The sequence below is a fragment of the Lithobates pipiens genome, unplaced genomic scaffold (genome assembly GCF_037356315.1).
Source record: "Lithobates pipiens isolate NorthernLeopardFrog02 unplaced genomic scaffold, aLitPip1_a1.2 Scaffold_1, whole genome shotgun sequence".
Lineage (NCBI taxonomy): Eukaryota > Metazoa > Chordata > Amphibia > Anura > Ranidae > Lithobates > Lithobates pipiens.
Genome location: NW_027507685.1, coordinates 214,958,394 through 214,977,089, shown reverse-complemented (window position 1 = coordinate 214,977,089; position 18,696 = coordinate 214,958,394). Strand labels below are relative to the sequence as shown.

Below are 18,696 nucleotides of genomic sequence, written 5' to 3'. Positions count from 1 at the left end.
CCCCCAGAACTTAATCATGGGGAATTAAGGCTACTCCATCTATTACTGAATGTTTTGGGTGGAGTGACCCTCCAAAAATTACCATACATACCATCTTCCTATATAACCTAGACTTTTGTGTCAGTGTATGGAAAAAAAAAAAAAAAAAGGCCCCTACATTGGTGTCACTGAATGCAATATTAACACCCAACATTGACGTGGACACAATATTAATCCTTAACATTGGTGTCAGCGGAGGCAAAATGAACCCCCAACATTGGTGTCAGCGGACCCAATAATAACCACCAACATTGGTGTCAGTGGACGCAGTATTAACCCACAACACAGGTGTCAGCGGACCCAATATAAACCCCCAACATTGGTGTCAGCAGACACAATGATGAGCTGGATATCCGCAGGGGCCAGGTGACTCTCCTGGGAGACATTAAGAGTTGCATTTGGTTACCTACAGCTCTTAGCCCTTGTACACACGGTCGGAGATTCCGATGGAATGTGTCCTATGGGACCGTTTTGTCGGATAATCCGACTGTGTGTGGTCTCCATCGGACTGTTTCTGTCGGAGTATCCGACGGACCAAGTTTTCCAACTTGTCCGTAAAATTTTCTGACAAAATGCTCCGATCGGACATACTCCGATCATGTGTAGCCTACTCCTACGGACAAAGTGCCACGCATGCTCAGATCAAATTCCTAGACCAAAGCTATTGGCTACTAGCCTGAACGTAGTCCCGTCGTAACGAAATAACGTCATCGCATTATGTACAGTCGGATTTTCCAACAACTTTGTTCGACCGTGTGTATGCAACAGTTTCGGACAAAATCCGTCAGACAAAATCCAACGGATTTGGTTGTCAGAATGTCCGACCGTGTGTACAAGGGCTTAGTCCTCTCTCCTTGTGTGCCAAGTAATAACATCCTTGAAAACACACTCAAAGTGACTGACGCTCAATGTTTCCCAATCCCTTTTAGCTTTGGACTCAGCCCTGGGGTAAATGTCAGCCCACCCAAGCACTATGGGTCCCTCAAATGCCCGTGGCCATTGGGTGGGGGGGGGGGTGGGGGGGAATGCTATAGACACAAAACGCACACACAATGAGATTATCAGATGAATGATCGTCTTTTTTTTTTTTTTTTCCCTTGTTAGCCTCCATATCAAAAATGAAGAGGTTACTAAAGTTCGAAAATTCTCGAACGACAGAATAAAAATTTAAAAGTCATGTAATATATTGTATTGTGTTTTCAGACAAAAGTTGTACTGGTTAAATGAAAATTGTATGATCTGGTATCATACAAGAAAATTTTTCCCGTTTGTCCCTTCAAATAATTTCGGACAAAAGCCGTGTACCAACGATCAGATAATCGTACTAACGCTTTGAAAGCGGTATTTTTTGTACGATTTTCTGATTGTGTGTACGGTCCTTTAGTCAGCTGGTAAAATCAGATCTGTCCACCAAGTTATCTTCACTACTGTAGATGAATTCAAGTAAAGAGATATAGACATAGCAGACACATCCAACCACTGATGCCTGCAAGGTTATCAACAAGTGATCCACAAAGGATGTCCCACAAGAATGTATTAAGTGGAAAGTGAAAACATCCAGCCTGATGAAGTGGAATATTACAATATAAAAGCTAAATAAAGTCCATATATGCAACATGGATCATTCCAAACAGAAAAAGCCCCAAGAAGTGGATCATGTGTTCCACGGTCACTGTACAAGTCGGCTCAAGAGTACATACATGCGATACTCATCATTAAAAGGTTCCTTCAGGGGCAGTCCAGCATGTCACCCACAAATAAAAAAATTAAATGTGAATACCTTTTCGTTTTCTCATTACTTCTCCCATCTTTACATCTACCACTGTCATAAGATCCTTTCCTATCCATAAAAATTATGTACTTCCTATTTGGGGATCTGGAATACTTTTTACAATTTACATAATTGGTAAGGCTGGAAAAAAAAAAAAAGACACCAGTCCATCCAGTTCAACCTGTGGTGTGCGAGTGTGCTTGTGTTTAACCCCTTTTACACAGATGTTTTTCTGGCGCTAAAGGACTAAAAATAGTGCCTGAAAAATGCCTCCCCTGCAGCCCCAATGTGAGAGCCCAAGTGCTTTCACACTGGAGCGGTGCACTTGCAGGACCTTACAAAAAGTCCTGCAAGCAGCATCTTTAGGGTGCTGAAGGAGCGGTGTATGCACCGCTCCTGCCCATTGAAATCAATGGGCAGCGGTGCTTTATGGGCGCTTTTAATCCTTTTAACACCCGAAAAGCGCAGCTAAAACTAGTGGAGCTTTACCGTCAACGCTCCCCCGCCCACCCCATTATATTATTTAGGTCTTCTTGTAAGGTTTCCACATTCTGCGTAGAAGGGATTGCCCTGCTTAACTTTGTATCAATGTAATGCTTCAGAATTGGTGCTCTTTTGTATATTATTTTGGGCTTTTCTGGAAGGTGAGAAGACAAATGAGAATTGGTCAATATTTCTACAAGGTTTCTTGGTATCCTAATAGTGTACATATATTGTAATTAGTTAAAAATCCCACATCTCCTTGTACTTTCCTAGTCTCCTTAAAGCTGAACTCCAGGCAAAACTATTTACACACTAGTTTGCAGCACATGTGTGGTCCTACCTGAATCTGTATACCTGGGAACTTGCCAGATCTCTCCTGGCAATGGCCAGGGTCCAATCAATATTAAATAAGGCCCTGTTCACATTACATAGAACATTCCAAATATGTAAGCGAGGAGGGCGGGGCCTTCTTTACTAACGTAAAAAAAAAAAATTGGGAGAGAGTAAGGTGCCCAGGGTGGGAGCCCCACTGCTGGAACATCTACAACCACTCTTTGTGGTTAACATTATTTCTTCTCTTTAGAAGATTCTCTCCATCCTTGGCACTTGTGAGCCCCCTACCCCTTCGTATGCTCTATTCTTGGAAGCCCCTTTATGTTAACCGTGTACTTCTAGTATACTTACTAAAAGGCAAGTAGACTGTGCACTTTGCATGTGCAGTTGTTCCAGAGCTTAGTAAATGAGGTAAAGCTTCACTTTGTAAAGAATACCCAATCACGTGCAAGGAAAACAAACAGAAAATTGCATTTTTTGCTTGGATGGGAGTCAGCAGAGCTTCCCCTCATTTATTAAGCTCTGGAGCAACTGCACTTTGCAAAGTGCACAGTCTGTTTAACTTTAGCTACTGTCTCAGTATACAAATTATTATTTAATTACCTTGAATACTAAGCATCTGACCAATCTTCAGAGCAGCTCCTCGCACTTTACACAGTGTGTCCACAATTTTCTCTGCATTCCCCTCAGTCATCAATGAATTTGTCTCCAGAACTGCGGTGCCGGCTAAAGAGAAAGGACACAAAAGGACATCAATAATATCTCTGGCACAGTAAGTTTGTAGTCCAACCTGGGCAACTACTGGGCAGCACAGTGGCTTAGTGGTGAGCACCCTACCTGGTAGCAGTAGAGTCATTGGTTTGAAACAAATATCCTACTGTGTGAATAGCAGCTACAGCTCTGAACTGGTCAGAATTACCTCTACAACAAGCTAATCTACTAACACTACAAAAGGTAGCAGGCAAAAAAAAAATAAAAAAATAAAGGAGTAGTATAGACATTACCCTTTAAAATACCAAACAGCCTTTACCACTTTAAAGTGGTTCTAAAGGCTCAAGGTTTTATACCTTCATGCATTCTATGTATAAAAGCAAAAAAAAAAAAAACTTCTCTGTGCAGCAGCCCTCCCAGCCCTTCTAACTCTTACCTGAGCCCGATCTTCCTCCAGCGCTGTGCTTCGGCTCTGCTGGGTCTCTCCCTCCTCATTGGCTGAAAACAGCAATGGGAACCATTGGTTTCCGCTGCTGTTAATCACAGCCAGACAGTAAATTAGGATAAAGAGGGGGTGGGGACATGGGCGTCCGCAGAACTTTTTTCAGGGGGGGGGCATAATTTTAGGGTCACCCATGCGCCGCCTCTTTTCGATAATGTCATTATCACATTATCATGGTCAGAGACTGCAGACATAGTACAATCCCTAGCATAAGTAATGGATAATGGCCAACAGGCCCTCTTACCAGACACAGCCAAACTACAGCAGTGATCCCTCCGGCTGGACGATCGCTCACTCTGGTTTCCCCGGGGGCGACTCTGGTCAGTAGTGTAGCATGTCTATACCCTGGCAGTGGTTCAGTCTTTCTCTCTCTGGTGATGCTGGGCAGCATGGCTCTCTCTGGTGGCGCTGGGCAGTGTAGATCTCTCTGGTGGTGCTGGGCAGCGTGGCTCTCTCTCTGGCTTCTGCCCAGCACACTCCTGGTTCTTTGTCCTGTAGCACTCTCTCCCTCAGATTTTTTTCCACGCTGTAGTCTTTCGATCTCTCTCTTGATCGAGCTGTAGCCTCCTCCCTGTGGAAAATGGGGCCGCTAATCTTTGGGACTACATATCCCATGATTCTCTCCTCTCCTAGTCTACTTTGATTGGACCTCAGTTATGGCCAATAGGGAAAAAAACAGAGCGGGCAGGAAGCTGGGTGGTGAACCTGGTGAGAGCCGTCATCTCTTCTCCCTGACAGGAGAAAGGGGGGCGACCGGAGGAAAACCTCTGATAGCCCGCAGCTTGCCTTTCTCCTGTCACAGCGCTGCCAAGTTCTCTGCTGGACTGAGCAGGGAAAAGAGCCCAAAGTCACACTACACTGATAGGGGTGCTTGACAACACCTTGATGGTGTCACCCCACTGGCGGGTGGCACACGGGTGTGGGCTGCCCACACCCCGATAGTGATGCAACTGTGCTGAATTTAAGATCTGATCCACGATTCCAGGGGGGGGGGGGACTTGACCCCCCCCTTGCCCCTACCTGCAGACGCCCATGGGTGGGGACGAGCCACTGCTCCGTGTGTGAATAGGCAATTGCTCAGATGCTGCCATTGCAAGCTGCTTGCTGCGGGGGCACTCAGCAAGAGGGAGGGGCCAGGACGCCGAAAGGTGACCCTAGAAGAGGAGGATCCGGGCTGCTCTGTGCAAAACTACTGCACAGAGCAGGTAAATATAACAGGTTTGCTATAAAAAATAAAAAGGAAAAGGATTGCCTTGATTATCATTTTACGAACCAATGACGCTTTCTCCATCCTTCAGAGCATAAAGTACAGTGATTTGAATTACAAGACATATTACATAACCCGAGGCAGATGACTCAATGGGTGGTGAGGCATCTGCCCACTAACATCTGCCCAATGCCTGCATCTCAGGGGCCAAACAGCTGCATGGGGTGCATGCTTGATTAAAGGTCTGCATTCAAATGTGTAGTTCAAATTTTCTTGCAATCATTCACCACTGAATAGGTGAATTTCAGGGCAAAGCAACAGTTTTCTTAAAATGGTTATAAACCTCTGACATGAAATGTGCACAAAAGCATATCCCGCTATATTGTGCACTTTACAATTAAGAGCACGAAGTGTCATTTCTGTCTGCTGCTTCATTCCTCTGCCATCAGCATGAATCATTTCTTACAAGTTTCCCCGATACCAACAGAAAAAAAGGTGACAGTAAAGGGAGCTCCAGCACACAGCCTGTAATTGACAGGCTCAGCTCTTTTTGATGCAGAGTGTATCCCTTCCCGTCCTATCAGCTCTCAGAATTTACCTCACTGAGCTTTGCAGTGTTATTTCAGCTCTCGGCTCCCTGTTTTCTGACAGCTCAGACAAGCTTTATAAATTATGGACTTTGAAAAGATGTAGAAAAAAGAAGACTGTAGATAAACAGATACAGCTTATGTAGGAGAATTTGTTTAATCTCTGTGTATTCCCTTAGGCCAGTCACTTTACAAGGTATATGTAAGGGTTTACAACCACTTTAAAAGCCCACATCCTGACCCACCTATACTCACCTTTGCCATGCTCCACCAATCCATAAAAATACTCAGTGCTTCCAAGTACGAGGGGGGGGGGGGGGGGGTGTCTGACCACTTTCAATGATGCAGTACTTGGACTAGCTAGGTCCAACACATGAAGCCAGTATACACTTATAACAAAGAAGCGGAACAGAGGGAAAGGGAAGAATAGAAGAAGTTTACTGTAGGGGAAACTTTAACCATTTGTCTACTGGCCACTTTTACCCTATTCTTGCACCCACCAATTTCCAGCTTTTAGTACTGTCACAATTTGAATGACAATTGCCCGGTTATGCATTGCTGTACCCAAACGCAATTTTTATAATTTTTTTGAGACAAATAGAGCTTTCTTTTGGTGGTATTTAATCGCCACTGGATTTTTATTTTTTTTTAGCAAAAAATAAAGACTGAAAATAAAAAAAAAGTTTTCTTAGTTTCTGTTATAAAATGTTGTAAATAAGTAATTCTTCTCCTTCACTGATATGTGCCGATGAGGCTGCACTAAAATGGAGTACTGATAGGCACTGATAGGTGGCATTGATGGGCGGCACGGAAAGACACCGATTGGCATCACTGCTGGGCACTGTAAATCATCTATTCAGATCTCTCCTGTGAGGAAATGCCGCTAATCAGCTCTCGTCTCCTCGCACACGGTCAGTGTGAGGAAAGGAATGCCGATACCCGGCATTTCCTTATTTACATGTGATCAGCTGTGATTGGACACAGCTGATCACATGGGTAAAGAGCTTTGTCATCGGCTCTTTACCGAGATCAGTGATGCACTGCGTCCCACCGACAAAGACCACCACCGATCGTTGTGCCTCCGAGAGAATGGGGCGATGTCATAACATCATCCCAAGACAGAGCACACCACCGATCGCTATGCCGTGTGCCCCCAAGAGAGTGGGGCGATGTCATATAACATCATCCGAGGACAGAACACACCACTGATCGTTGTGCCGCGTGCCCCCGAGAGAGTGGGGTGATGTCATATATCATCATCCGAGGACAGAACACACCACTGATCGTTGTGCCGCGTGCCCCTGAGAGAGTGGGGCGACGTCATATAACATCGTCCCAGGACAGAGCACACCACTGATCGTTGTGCTGCGTGCCCCCGAGAGAGTGGGGTGATGTCATATAACATCGTCCCAGGACAGAGCACACCACTGATCGCTGTGCCGTGTGCCCCCCCCCCAAGAGAGTGGGGCGACATCATACAACATCGTCCCAGGACAGAGCACACCACCGATCGTTGTGCCACGTGCCCCCGAGAGAGTGGGGTGACGTCATATCGTCCCAGGACAGAGCACACCACCGATCGTTGTGCTGTGTGCCCCCCCACCCCCAAGAGAGTGGGGCGACATCATACAACATCGTCCTAGGACAGAGCACACCACCGATCGATGTGCCGCGTGCCCTCGAGAGAGTGGGGCGATGTCATATAACATCATCCGAGGACAGAACACACCACTGATCGTTGTGCCACGTGCCCCTGAGAGAGTGGGGCGACGTCATATAACATCGTCCCAGGACAGAGCACACCACTGATCGCTGTGTGCCCCCCCAAGAGAGTGGGGCGACATCATACAACATCGTCCCAGGACAGAGCACACCACCGATCGTTGTGCCGCATGCCCCCGAGAGAGTGGGGTGATGTCATAACATTGTCCCAGGACAGAGCACACCACTGATCGCTGTGCCGTGTGCCCCCGAGAGAGTGGGGTGATGTCATATAACATCATCCCAGGACAGAGCACACCACTGATCGCTGTGCCGTGTGCCCATCCCCCCCCCCCCCCCCCAAGAGAGTGGGGCGACATCATACAACATCGTCCCAGAACAGAGCACACCACCGATCGCTGTGCCGCCGAGAGAGTGGGGCAACGTCATATAACAACGTCCCAGGACTGAGCACACCACCGATCTCTGTGCCAAGTGCCCCCGAGAGAATGGGGCGATGTCATAACATCATCCCAAGAAGAGCACACCACCGATCGTTGTGCCGCGTGCCCCCGAGAGAGTGGGGCGACGTCATACAACATCGTCCCAGGACAGCGCACACCACTGATCGCTGTGCTGTGTGCCCCCGAAAGAGTGGGGTGATGTCATATAACATCGAACTTGAGAGACAACACGAGGAGTGGGAAGTGGTTAAAGAAATGTCAACTTTGCCCTGAATGATTGTTACCCTTGTAAAAACCCAACATCCACACTCACCTTGTGTCTTCTTCTCCCCTTTCAAAGACTGTTTTGCTACCTCAGTCAAAGCACCAATTCCAAGGCTGACAGCTAGACCTGTGCAATGAGATCACGAGAGAGACACACAAATAAAACTACCATTTAAAGATTGGGAGAACAGACAGAACAAAGCAATTTCCTCAAGAAAACAAAAAATTACCCCCAAAGTTTGCCATGCGGCTGAGACGGGATGCAGGAACCTTCCTCTCTCGAGCCCTGTCGCTGAGCTGTCAATAAAACATACGTACTCATGATAAGGAGGAGTTGTGGCTACAGAATTCCAGGCACATAAAATACGAATAAACATATCAGTATGGACAGGGCCGCTGTTAGAAATCATGGGGCCCCATACAGCCTACCTGACGGGGGCCCTTGACCCCGCCCACAACCCACCCTGGCTCCGCCCACAACCCCGCCCTTGCCTCCACGCTGTCGGGGGTGTGTCTGGAGGCAGGAGCTGGAACATGTAACATTTACAGCGCCCCACCAATCATAACTACATCTGAATGGGAGAGAAGTCAGTGTTTTGACATCTGTACCCAGTTTGTGTCTTCATACACCACCGACTTGTGTCCACTTACATCAGGCTACCTCTGATCTGTCACATTTAGGTCTGGAAAAAGAGAAAAGGATATTTTTTTTTTCCCCCACCTGAATGAACATCGAGGAAGGTGGATCTAAATGCACACAAGTCAGTTCATACCTGTAAACCTACATGGAGCTTTCAATCAGGTCTGCATGAAAAATGCAAAGTTTGGGTGAAAGGTTATCAAAGGGAAGTGGTTTGGGGTGGTAAAAAATGCAGCTTGGCTGTGTTTTTACTGTATCTTCCATGAGCACACAGAGTCTGGGGACTGCACATGCTACAATAGTGTGAATGTGCAGGGGACTGCTTGCCTGTGCACCACTGCCGTTGTTCATATTACTCCTGCTGATCTGTCTGTCTCAGCCGCCTCAGTGATAAGTCCCTCAAGCTGCAGCACTTACTGAATGAAGGGAGCCGTATAACAGTAATATCCATCCGCAAGAGAGGCATACAGTGAGCAGGGAGAACTTTAGTTTGTGCAGGTATACTGAGAGCAGCATACAGCACGACATTGTATCCCTGCACCCGAAAATGGAAAAAAAGTCCCTCTTCTGCTTTCACCTCCTGGGCCCCTCTGGTAACCTGATGGGGCCCAGGAAATTAATATATATTCCTTATAGACCTTGGTAAGCAAGTGGGTGCGGGTTAATATAGTTATTTAACTTTTTTTTTTTTTTTAGCTAGAAGTTAAAAGCTGCTCGGGCCCCCCCCCCCCCCCCCTGCTGGCCAGGCCCGGTACAACAGGGCTGGTTGTACTGCCCTATCAGTGGCCCCGAGTATGGATGTCACACTACTTCCTAAAACTTGATGTAAAAAAACGGAGCTCATAATATCCCCCCTGTACAACTTTACCATCGCGCAACTATTAGTCCCTCCCATCATTTCAGTGTCACGTCCAATAAGGGACCAAAATCTTGGAGCATTTACTACCATAACATTTCCAAAGTTTGCCCCACCATAACCAACAATACCGCAAAATTATAATTCATTGCCTGGTTATTTCCCAACCCTCAACATTTGCAACTCCCTCCAAGTTGGCCTACCTCTACACAGGTTATCCCTTCTTTAGTCTATCATTAATGCTCATACTAAATTAAACCACCTTACTAACCTATCTGCATCTGTATAAAAATTCAATATACTAAAAACCATACAGAGCCATCCACAACTCAGCCCCTAGCTACAATCACCAACCTCATCTCAAAATACGATCCAAACTCTCCCCTCCCCACCATATTAAGACCTCCTGCTCTCTAGTTCCCTTGTCCTGCCATGCACACATCCAGGACTTCCCCGGAGCCTCTCCCATCCTCTGGAACTCCTTACCCCAATCTAGCACCCTCCTACTGTCCACTTTTAGGCGATCCCAGAAAACTCATCTTTCCTGAAAAAGCCAATCCTGCCTAAAATTAAAAAAAATGTTCTCCATCAAACTATCCCTTACAGTTATTACTTTTTGTAACTCTTGCCTTTCCCTTTAGATTGTAAGTTCTCACTATAAGCAGAGCCCTCCTAATCCTCTTGTATCAAATTGTATGTATAAAAGTCCAGATTTTCACTGATGCGAATTCTAAGCGGATTATCTTGATTCGAACGGCATGGATTTGCATATCATCTGAAAAAACATGGTTTTCAACGAAGGCCATATACATCTATGCAGTGCGATTCTGATCTGGTAAAAAAAAAAAAAAAAAAAAAAAGGGTCCTGTGCCTGTAGTTTAGTGTGGGTTTGGTGCGAATTTCGTCTCCAGCTATGCCAAATCCCCTTAGAAATTGCATTTATTCACATTAGAATCGCACTTGTCACAACAGAACTCATGCTGTGAAATCTCGGTGTGAACCGAGACTAACTAACCATCTCCCTTTATTTTTTTAAACTGCTGGCTCTATATAAATCCTGTATTAGAATAAAAACGTATTATTTTGTTTTCACTTGCTTTATTGGAATCGGTATACAGCGAATGAAAAAAAAAAAAAAAAAAAAAATTGCTCCCCTGCCGATTTTGTACGTTTGCCCACTGAAAGAGAAATGATCAGTCTATAATTTTACTGGTAGGTTTAGCAGTGAGAGACAGAACAATAAAATTATTCAGAAAAATGCATTTCAAAAAAGTTATAAATTGATATGCATTTTAATGAGCAAAATAAGTATTTGATCCCCTATCAATCAGCAAGATTTCTGTCTCCCAGGTGTCTTCTATACAGGTAACGAGCTGAGATTAGGAGCACTCCCTTTAATCTCAGCTTGTCACCTGTATAAAAGACACCTGTCCACAGAAGCAATCAGATTCCAATCTCTCCAACATGGCCAAGTCCAAAGAACTGTCCAAGGATGTCAGGGACAAGGATGTAGACCTACACAAGGCTGGAATGGGCTACAAGACCATCACCAAACAGTTTGGTGAGAGGGTATCAACAGTTGGTGCGATTATTCACAAATGGAAGAAATACAAAATAACTGTCAATCCCCCTCGGTCTGGGGCTCCATGCAAGATCTCACCTCATGGAGTTTCAATGATCATGAGAATGGTGAGGAATCAGCCCAGAACTACACGGGAGACTCTTGTCAATGATCTCAAGGCAGCTGGGACCATAGTCACCAAGAAAACAATTGGTAACATAATACGCAGTGAAGGACTGAAATCCTGCAGCGCCCGCAAGTTCTCCCTACTCAAGAAAGCACATGTACAGGCCTGTCTGAAGTTTGCTAATGAACATCTGAATGATTATGTATGTATAATTATATATATGTGGTCCGACACTTCCACCAGCGGCTCACATACGCGACCCCTACACAGCTCCCTTCCACTGCGATAGCACACAGAAGCTGATTGGCGGGTGCACGGTACCCGATGTCTGCCGGCACCCGCTGTACCCGTAAAATTGCTGCCACTGTGCCCATTGTGAAAAAAAAAAAAAACACAATAAATGGTGTTGCGCTCCAAAATAAATTATAAAGTGCTAATAAGTGACACAATAATCATGTATCAAGTAAACATTAACTACGATAGGTGAAATACATTAGTGCCTGGAGGTAATCATATGTGAAAATACAAAATAAATATAAAAGTAAAAATTCAACAATAGTCCATGTAAATGAATAAAGTGCAAATCAATCAAAATCTGAAAGAAGTAAAAACTTCCAAAGAACAGAAAGTGCAGGTGCAGAGGAAAAATGCTATATGGCATCGACAGGTGGCGCTGTGAGGTCAGTGTTTGAAATCTTCAGTGTGTATAACACCCGTGGGTGTGCTACCTTCTTGCCTTACTACTGTAAGGTAATCAGCATATCAGAGTAGATGATCACTCAAAGGATGGGGATCCACTCCGCGTTCCTTCCAGGGGGGTTCCGGTATATATAGAGCCTGATAACTGCTTCCTCGGGTTCCCTTTCCTCCAGGACTTAGTAAGCAACACAATCCGCTCAGGTAAGAAAGCCCGACATAAATGGGGGAAATTCAGAGAAAGCAGGGAACCTCTAAAGTGTAGTATGTTAAAGCATTTTATTTGTGGCAAAAAGTCAAAGATAATAAGGGTACTCACATTTAAAGAAGTGTAAACATGTACAGTATGAAAACGAGCAGCGAGTTTGTGGCCAGGACGTCACTTCCATTGTCCAAGTATCCTACGCGTGTCGTCACAGTCACGTGACTTCGGATGAAATAAAACGCTTTAACATACTACACTATAGAGGTTCCCTGCTTTGTCCAAATTTCACCCATTTATGTCGGGCTCACCTGAGCAGATTGTGTTGCTGACTAAGTCAAGGGGAAAAGGGAACCCAGAGGAAGCAGTTATCAGGCTCTAGATATACCAGACCCTCCTTGGAAGGAATGCGGAGTGGATCCCCCTCCTTTGAGTGATCATCTACCCCTTTACTCTGATATGCTGATTACCTTACAGCAGTAAGGTAAGAAGGTAGCACACCCACGGGTGTTAAACACACTCCGAAGATTTCAAACACTGACGTCACAGCGCCACCTATTGATGCCATATAGGACTTTTTCTCTGCACCTTCTGTCTTTACTTCTTTAAGATTTTGATTAATTTGCACCATTTGCACTTTATTCATTTACATGGACTATTGTTGAATTTACATTTATATGCATTTCGTATTTTCACATATGATTACCTCCAGGCACTAATGTATTTTACCTATTGTAGTTAATTTTTACTTGATACATGATTATTGTGTCACTTATTAGCACTTTATAATTTATTTTGAAACGCAACACCATTTATTGATTTTTTATTTATTTATTTTTTACACATACTTTACTCTGGGTAGTGTTTGATACAACTGTGTCTGCTGCATTAAAGACTGTTTTCATTATACCTCTTATTAGTGTGGGAATTGTACCCATCAATTGCTGCCAGTGTGTCCCTCCCCCCGGGACTTACCTGTCTCGGTGTTATCCTCCACGCTCCGAGTCCTCATGTCTTCTCCCGTCCTCTGCAATGATTGGACGCTTGATAGGCATCCAATCACAGTGCCTGTCGCTGCAGCCAATCAGGTGACAGAGTAACCAGACCCAAACATCCAGATTGGCGGAGAGGCGGGTCAGTGTTAGGGAAGAGATGTATTCGCTTCCCTACACAACACTGTGTAAGCAACGAATGCACAGCATTACGCCTGCTGTTTACCAATTTTGAAGCCTATTAGAGCCTATGGCTCTACTCAGGACGTCTATTAGAGCCCACGGCTTTAATCAGGCACTTACAAAAACACCCTCGCCGCTGTAATTCAGGTGCCTGCTGCCCAACAAGGGGCCGGACGTGGCGACAATAGATGCATGAATCTATCTATTGGTGATAGGTTCAGGAGAGAGGGTGTGGCGCTCCTACGCCCTTTATGGACCCCCAGCCACTGTTGCTTGTGCTCTCAACCAAACTGCTCTACCAAAGCATCAAATGGCTGGTGTCATAACTAATCACATGTGCAGCACCATGGCTGTTGCAGATCAAACAGAAGCTAAGATGCCAGCTTCCTTGGCTGAAAATGAGAACAGGGTTTAGTTCCGCTTTAAATTCTGCCGGGGGAAAATTACTAAAACTCAAGTAGACAGACTATGGAGCAGCTGTGCATAGTAACCAATCAGTTTCCATCCTCAGCTTGTTTAGTTGAGCTTTGCAAATGAAAGCGATAGAAGCTGATTGGTTTCCATGCACAGCTGTTCTAGTTTTATTAAACCCCCTTCAGTCTGCACACCTGTATTGCTGTGGTGGTTGTAAAAAGGTCCATGCACCACTTAGAATGAAGCTACCTTGACCATTTTATTTTCTAGCACTAAGCTCTAACCTTCTGTCTCTTGGGCCTCCCATGATCCTCTGCTCCGTCCTGGGCCTTGGCGTCTCGTGCTCTCTGCAGTTCATCAGCTGTGAGTCCTCTGACGGTGCTGTAACTTCTGACTTGTCCTATGTTCATTCCTGACATGCCTGTGCCTGTCTTCTGAGACCACTGACCAGGATTACTCCTGGGGGGTGGCTCCTCTTCCTCTGGAGGAATCTCTGACATCACATTCCACGTATCTGCATTGAAATCAGAGGATTCCGGGCGCACTCTGGAATCTGTCTGCCGGACCTATACAAAAAACAAAGAAAGAGACAAACTAATAACCAAAGAAACTAAATTAAAGTGGTTGTAAAGGTAGAAGGTTTTTTTTATTATCTTAATGCATGCTATGCATTAGAATAAAAAAAACCTTCTGTGTGTAGCAGCCCCCCCCCACCCCCCCAAATTTTTACCTGAGCCCCATCTCTGTCTAGACTAAGCTGTCTGGGACTTCCCTTGGCTGATTGGCTGAGACACAGCAGCAGCACCATTGGCTCCCGCTGCTGTCAACCAAGTCAGTTAGCCAATCAGGAGGGAGAAGGGGCAGGGCTGAACCACAGGTCCATGTCTGAATGGACACAGGGAGCTGCAGCTCAGGTTCACCCATAGCAAGCTGCTTGCTGTGGGGGCTCTCAACAGGAGAGAGGGGCCAGAAGTGCCGACGATGTGCCCGAGAAGAGGAGGATCTGGGCTGCTCTTTGCAAAAACATGTTTATTAGAGGTTTTTCGATGCCAAAATTTGTTAAGGTTTACAGAAAGGAAAAAAACAATACACAGTTAACAGAGGGATCCACCAAGTGTTGTCCAACCAGCCTGGAATGGAGCTTTTCACCGGCAGGAACTGTGGTGTTGCACTGGAACTCAGTATACCAATTATATACTCTGCCCTAGTCCCTCCCTAAGGCAGTTTAAACATCATGCAATTGTCTTTTCTTTAACCGCAGGTGGAAGAAAATAAAAATTGCTTTATTCCCCCAACAACATAGTCAGTGTTGATAGGAAAATCCCTCCCTCAGCACTATTGTATTCTGCCGGAGGGTAGCCTTCCCTGCCAGCAAAACACATTGATCACTGCCAGCAGCAGTGATTACATGCAAACAACCTAACAGGCTGGTTGCACTGAAGTCAACTGATTTCAGTACAATCAGCCTGCACATAGATGGATCAAATCTCAGCTGATCCTTGCTGAGCCAGCTAAGATTCCATCCATCTATGGCTGACTTTACTCTCCTAGAATGATTAAAGAACAGGACATCATTTATTTAGAGAGAACAGAGACATTTACGAATTTGTGTGTGAAGTGCCCGCCTTTTTTTTACTGAGCAGCCAACCAGGTTCTCCCATATTTTCTGGTGGGCAGGTTAGAAAATAAAATAATGAAACAAAATTGGCTCCTAGCTGGAAAGTTCTCTTTTTACCTGCATGTTTGTGAATGCGGTCCCCACACATCGCTCAGCGGTAGCCTGCACGGATCTCACGGTGGCTCCCAGAGTGGATGTTGTAGCGGCCATTCGCAGTTCTTCACAGCCCATCTTTGCTACAGCCTGCGCCACGCGGGACGCACCCTGCAATACTAGTGCCACCTCGCCCCACATTGTACAGGTCTGAAATGTAAAATGCCAGCGTGAGAACATTATATATATATATATATATATATATATATATATATATACACTTAGAGAGTACAATGCAATCACATGCACAGATTTTATGAGAACTTGTGACAAACATTCTGAAGGCCATTAAATTGGTTTATAGAGCCGTGTGTGCCGATAGGACAGAAGTGTGCCTACAATATATATATATATATATATATATAAAAAATATAACCCATCATTACCTCACACGGCGCCACCTTTATATATTAGAAAGAGAGTTCTTTACAATTCATCTTAAAACGATTAGTGTCGGTGACACCGATTCGGAGAGTTGCCCTTATTTTCTTTTTAAAGATTAAAAAAATAATAATAAATATGATGCTTAAAAGCAGTATTAACCACTTGAACTCTAGATGTTTTATCCCCCCCATGACCAGGCCATTTGTCTGCGATACGGCACTGTGTTACTTTAACTGACAATTGCGCGATCATGCAACAATGTACCCAAACAAAACTGATGTCCTCCCCCCCCACAAATAGAGCTCTCTTTTGGTGGTATATGATCACCCCCGTGGATGACATGTAGCAGAATACATTTTGGCCTAAATTTATGAAGAAATTTGATTTTTGTGGATATGTTTTATATACAGAAAATAGAAAATAACAGGTTTTTTTCTCAAGAAAAAAATTCTGTCTTTTTTTGTTTATTAAACACTTCAGCCCCGGAAGAATTTACCCCCCTTACTGACCAGAGCACTTTTTGCGATTCAGGACTGCGTCACTTTAACTGACAATTGCGTGGTCGCGCGATGTGGTTCCCAAACAAAATTGACGTCCTTTAGCAGATCCTGAGCCTGTGGTGTTTATAGGGGGTCACTAGTAAAGCTGAGCCTGTGATGTTTATGGGGGGGGGGGGGGAGAATTGTAAAGCTGAGCCTGTGATGTGTATGGGGGGGAATAGTAAAGCTGAGCCTGCGATGTGTATGGGGGGGGAAATAGTAAAGCTGAGCTTGTGATGTTTATGGGGGGGGTGTAGAAAATCTGAGCCTGTGATGTGTATGGGGGGGAACAGTAAAGCTGAGCATGTGATGTTTATGGGGGGGGAATAGTAAAGCCGAGCCTGTGAGGTTTATGGGGGGGGGGGGAATAGTAAAGCCGAGCCTGTGAGGTTTATGGGGGGGTAGGAATAGTAAAGCCGAGCCTGTGATGTTTATGGGGGGGTAGAAAAGCTGAGCCTGTGATGTTTATGGGGGGGTAGAAAAGCTGAGCCTGTGATGTTTATGGGGCGTGGGCTAGAAAAGCTGAGCCTGTGATGTTTATGGGGCGGGGGCTAGAAAAGCTGAGCCTGTGATGTTTATGGGGCGGGGGGAATAGTAAAGCTGAGCCTGTGATGTTTATGGGAGGGGGGAAAAGTAAAGCTGAGCCTGTGATGTTTATGGGAGGGGGGAATAGTAAAGCTGAGCCTGTGATGTTTATGGGAGGGGAGGAATAGTAAAGCTGAGCCGGTGATGTTTATGGGGGGGGGATAGTAAAGCTGAGCCTGTGATGTTTATGGGGGGGGTGTAGAAAAGCTGAGCCTGTGATGTTTATGGGGGGGGGTCACTAGTAAAGCTGAGCCTGTGATGTTTGGGGGGGGGGGGAGATTGGTGTAGATGATCCTGTGATGTATATGGGGGGGGGGGGGAAATAGTAAATCTGAGCCTGTGATGTTTATTGGGGGGGGGGGGGGGGTGTCACTAGTAAAGTCTGGCTTTGGCGCCTCCTCATTTTTTGTATTGTAGTCACAAGGGCAGGAAGTGAGGACATAACCTCCCAATGGGGTCACAGACAAAAATACAACCCTGAAAGTAAGTCTAAAGTCTCCCAAAACAACAAAAACCTTATTGGATGGAGTTGGGAGCAGAGTCCCCTGAGGAACACAAACTACACACATGGGAATCACTCAGATAACTGACAACATAGCCTGCCATCACACACCATTGTATTCCAGCATCTGACATACAATAAAACTACCAGAAGGCTCGTTCGTCATTCAGAATCTTACAGTAGAACAGCATTAAATCATGACACACACAGAACTCACCTTCCTCTCTCTTTTGCCCTTACTGTGCTACTTCCGCCGTCATCTTTGATTAGGGCAGCTTTAAACGATGGAACTTTGCCCGCCACGGAGCCTCAAAATAGTTGGACCGATCTGGGTATCTGTCACTAGGCACACAGTGACCCCCGAAACCGAAAAGACATGCTAGAATGTGGACCGGAAAGCTCCTGCAACTAAGGGCACAACACTTTCTATTTGCAGCCAATCCACGAAACGTATACAATCAGCCAATCGCTACCCTCTTGTTGACGGCAAGCTTGTCTTCGAGGGAAAAGACAAGAGCTGCGATTGGCTGTCAGCAGATGCCGGTATGGTTATGTATTGGCACATGCCTGCCGGAGGGCGGTCACGTGGTCTGTTTCATAACAGCAGTGTCACGAAGGGGCGTAAACAGCACATGACACAACATGACTTTTCCTACAGTATAAGTCCCGCCCACTCCTGCACAATCTCCTCCCCCTCCCTCACAATCTCCTCCTACTCCTACACAATCTATTCTGCCTAATCACAGTCTTCTCACCTTCCCTGATAATCTCCTTCTTCTGCACAATCTCTGATTCTCCTCCCCCTCTCTCACAATTATTATTATTATTATTATTATAATACAGGATTTATATAGCACTAATCTCCTCCTACTCCTGTACAATCCCCTCCCCTTTCTCACAGTCTCCTCCTACCCCTGCACAGTCTCCTCCCCTTCCTATAATGTCTTCTCCCGCTCCCTCACAATCCCACGCCATGGAGCCAAACTAGGGGGGCCCAGGGGTGGGCACCTCTCCCGCCACCGATAAAAGTGATCTTGCAGCGAATCCGCCACGGAAACCACTTTTATCTTAAAGAGAAACACACAACATTCCCGAAAATACCATATTTATCATCAAAGTACTGACGTACGGGTACATTGTTTTGCATGAAGTGGTTAACAACTTACCGACCGCCGCACAACG

General features: G+C 45.5%; 1 protein-coding gene across 1 annotated transcript in view; it reads right to left on the bottom strand.

The window, feature by feature from the left end:
* The window catches only part of COQ8B (coenzyme Q8B), an 87,932-nt gene extending 69,894 nt beyond the window's left edge, over positions 1-18,038 (bottom strand). Inside the window, exons 1-6 of the mRNA XM_077482212.1 lie at positions 17,732-18,038; positions 15,469-15,654; positions 14,018-14,299; positions 8,293-8,359; positions 8,112-8,189; positions 3,230-3,352 (exon numbers count right to left, since the gene is read on the bottom strand). Of these exons, the coding sequence (XP_077338338.1) occupies positions 3,230-3,352; positions 8,112-8,189; positions 8,293-8,359; positions 14,018-14,299; positions 15,469-15,645 (727 nt within the window). The 5' untranslated portion in view covers positions 15,646-15,654; positions 17,732-18,038. The remainder of the gene's footprint in view (positions 1-3,229; positions 3,353-8,111; positions 8,190-8,292; positions 8,360-14,017; positions 14,300-15,468; positions 15,655-17,731) is intronic.
* Positions 18,039-18,696: the final 658 nt, after the last annotated feature.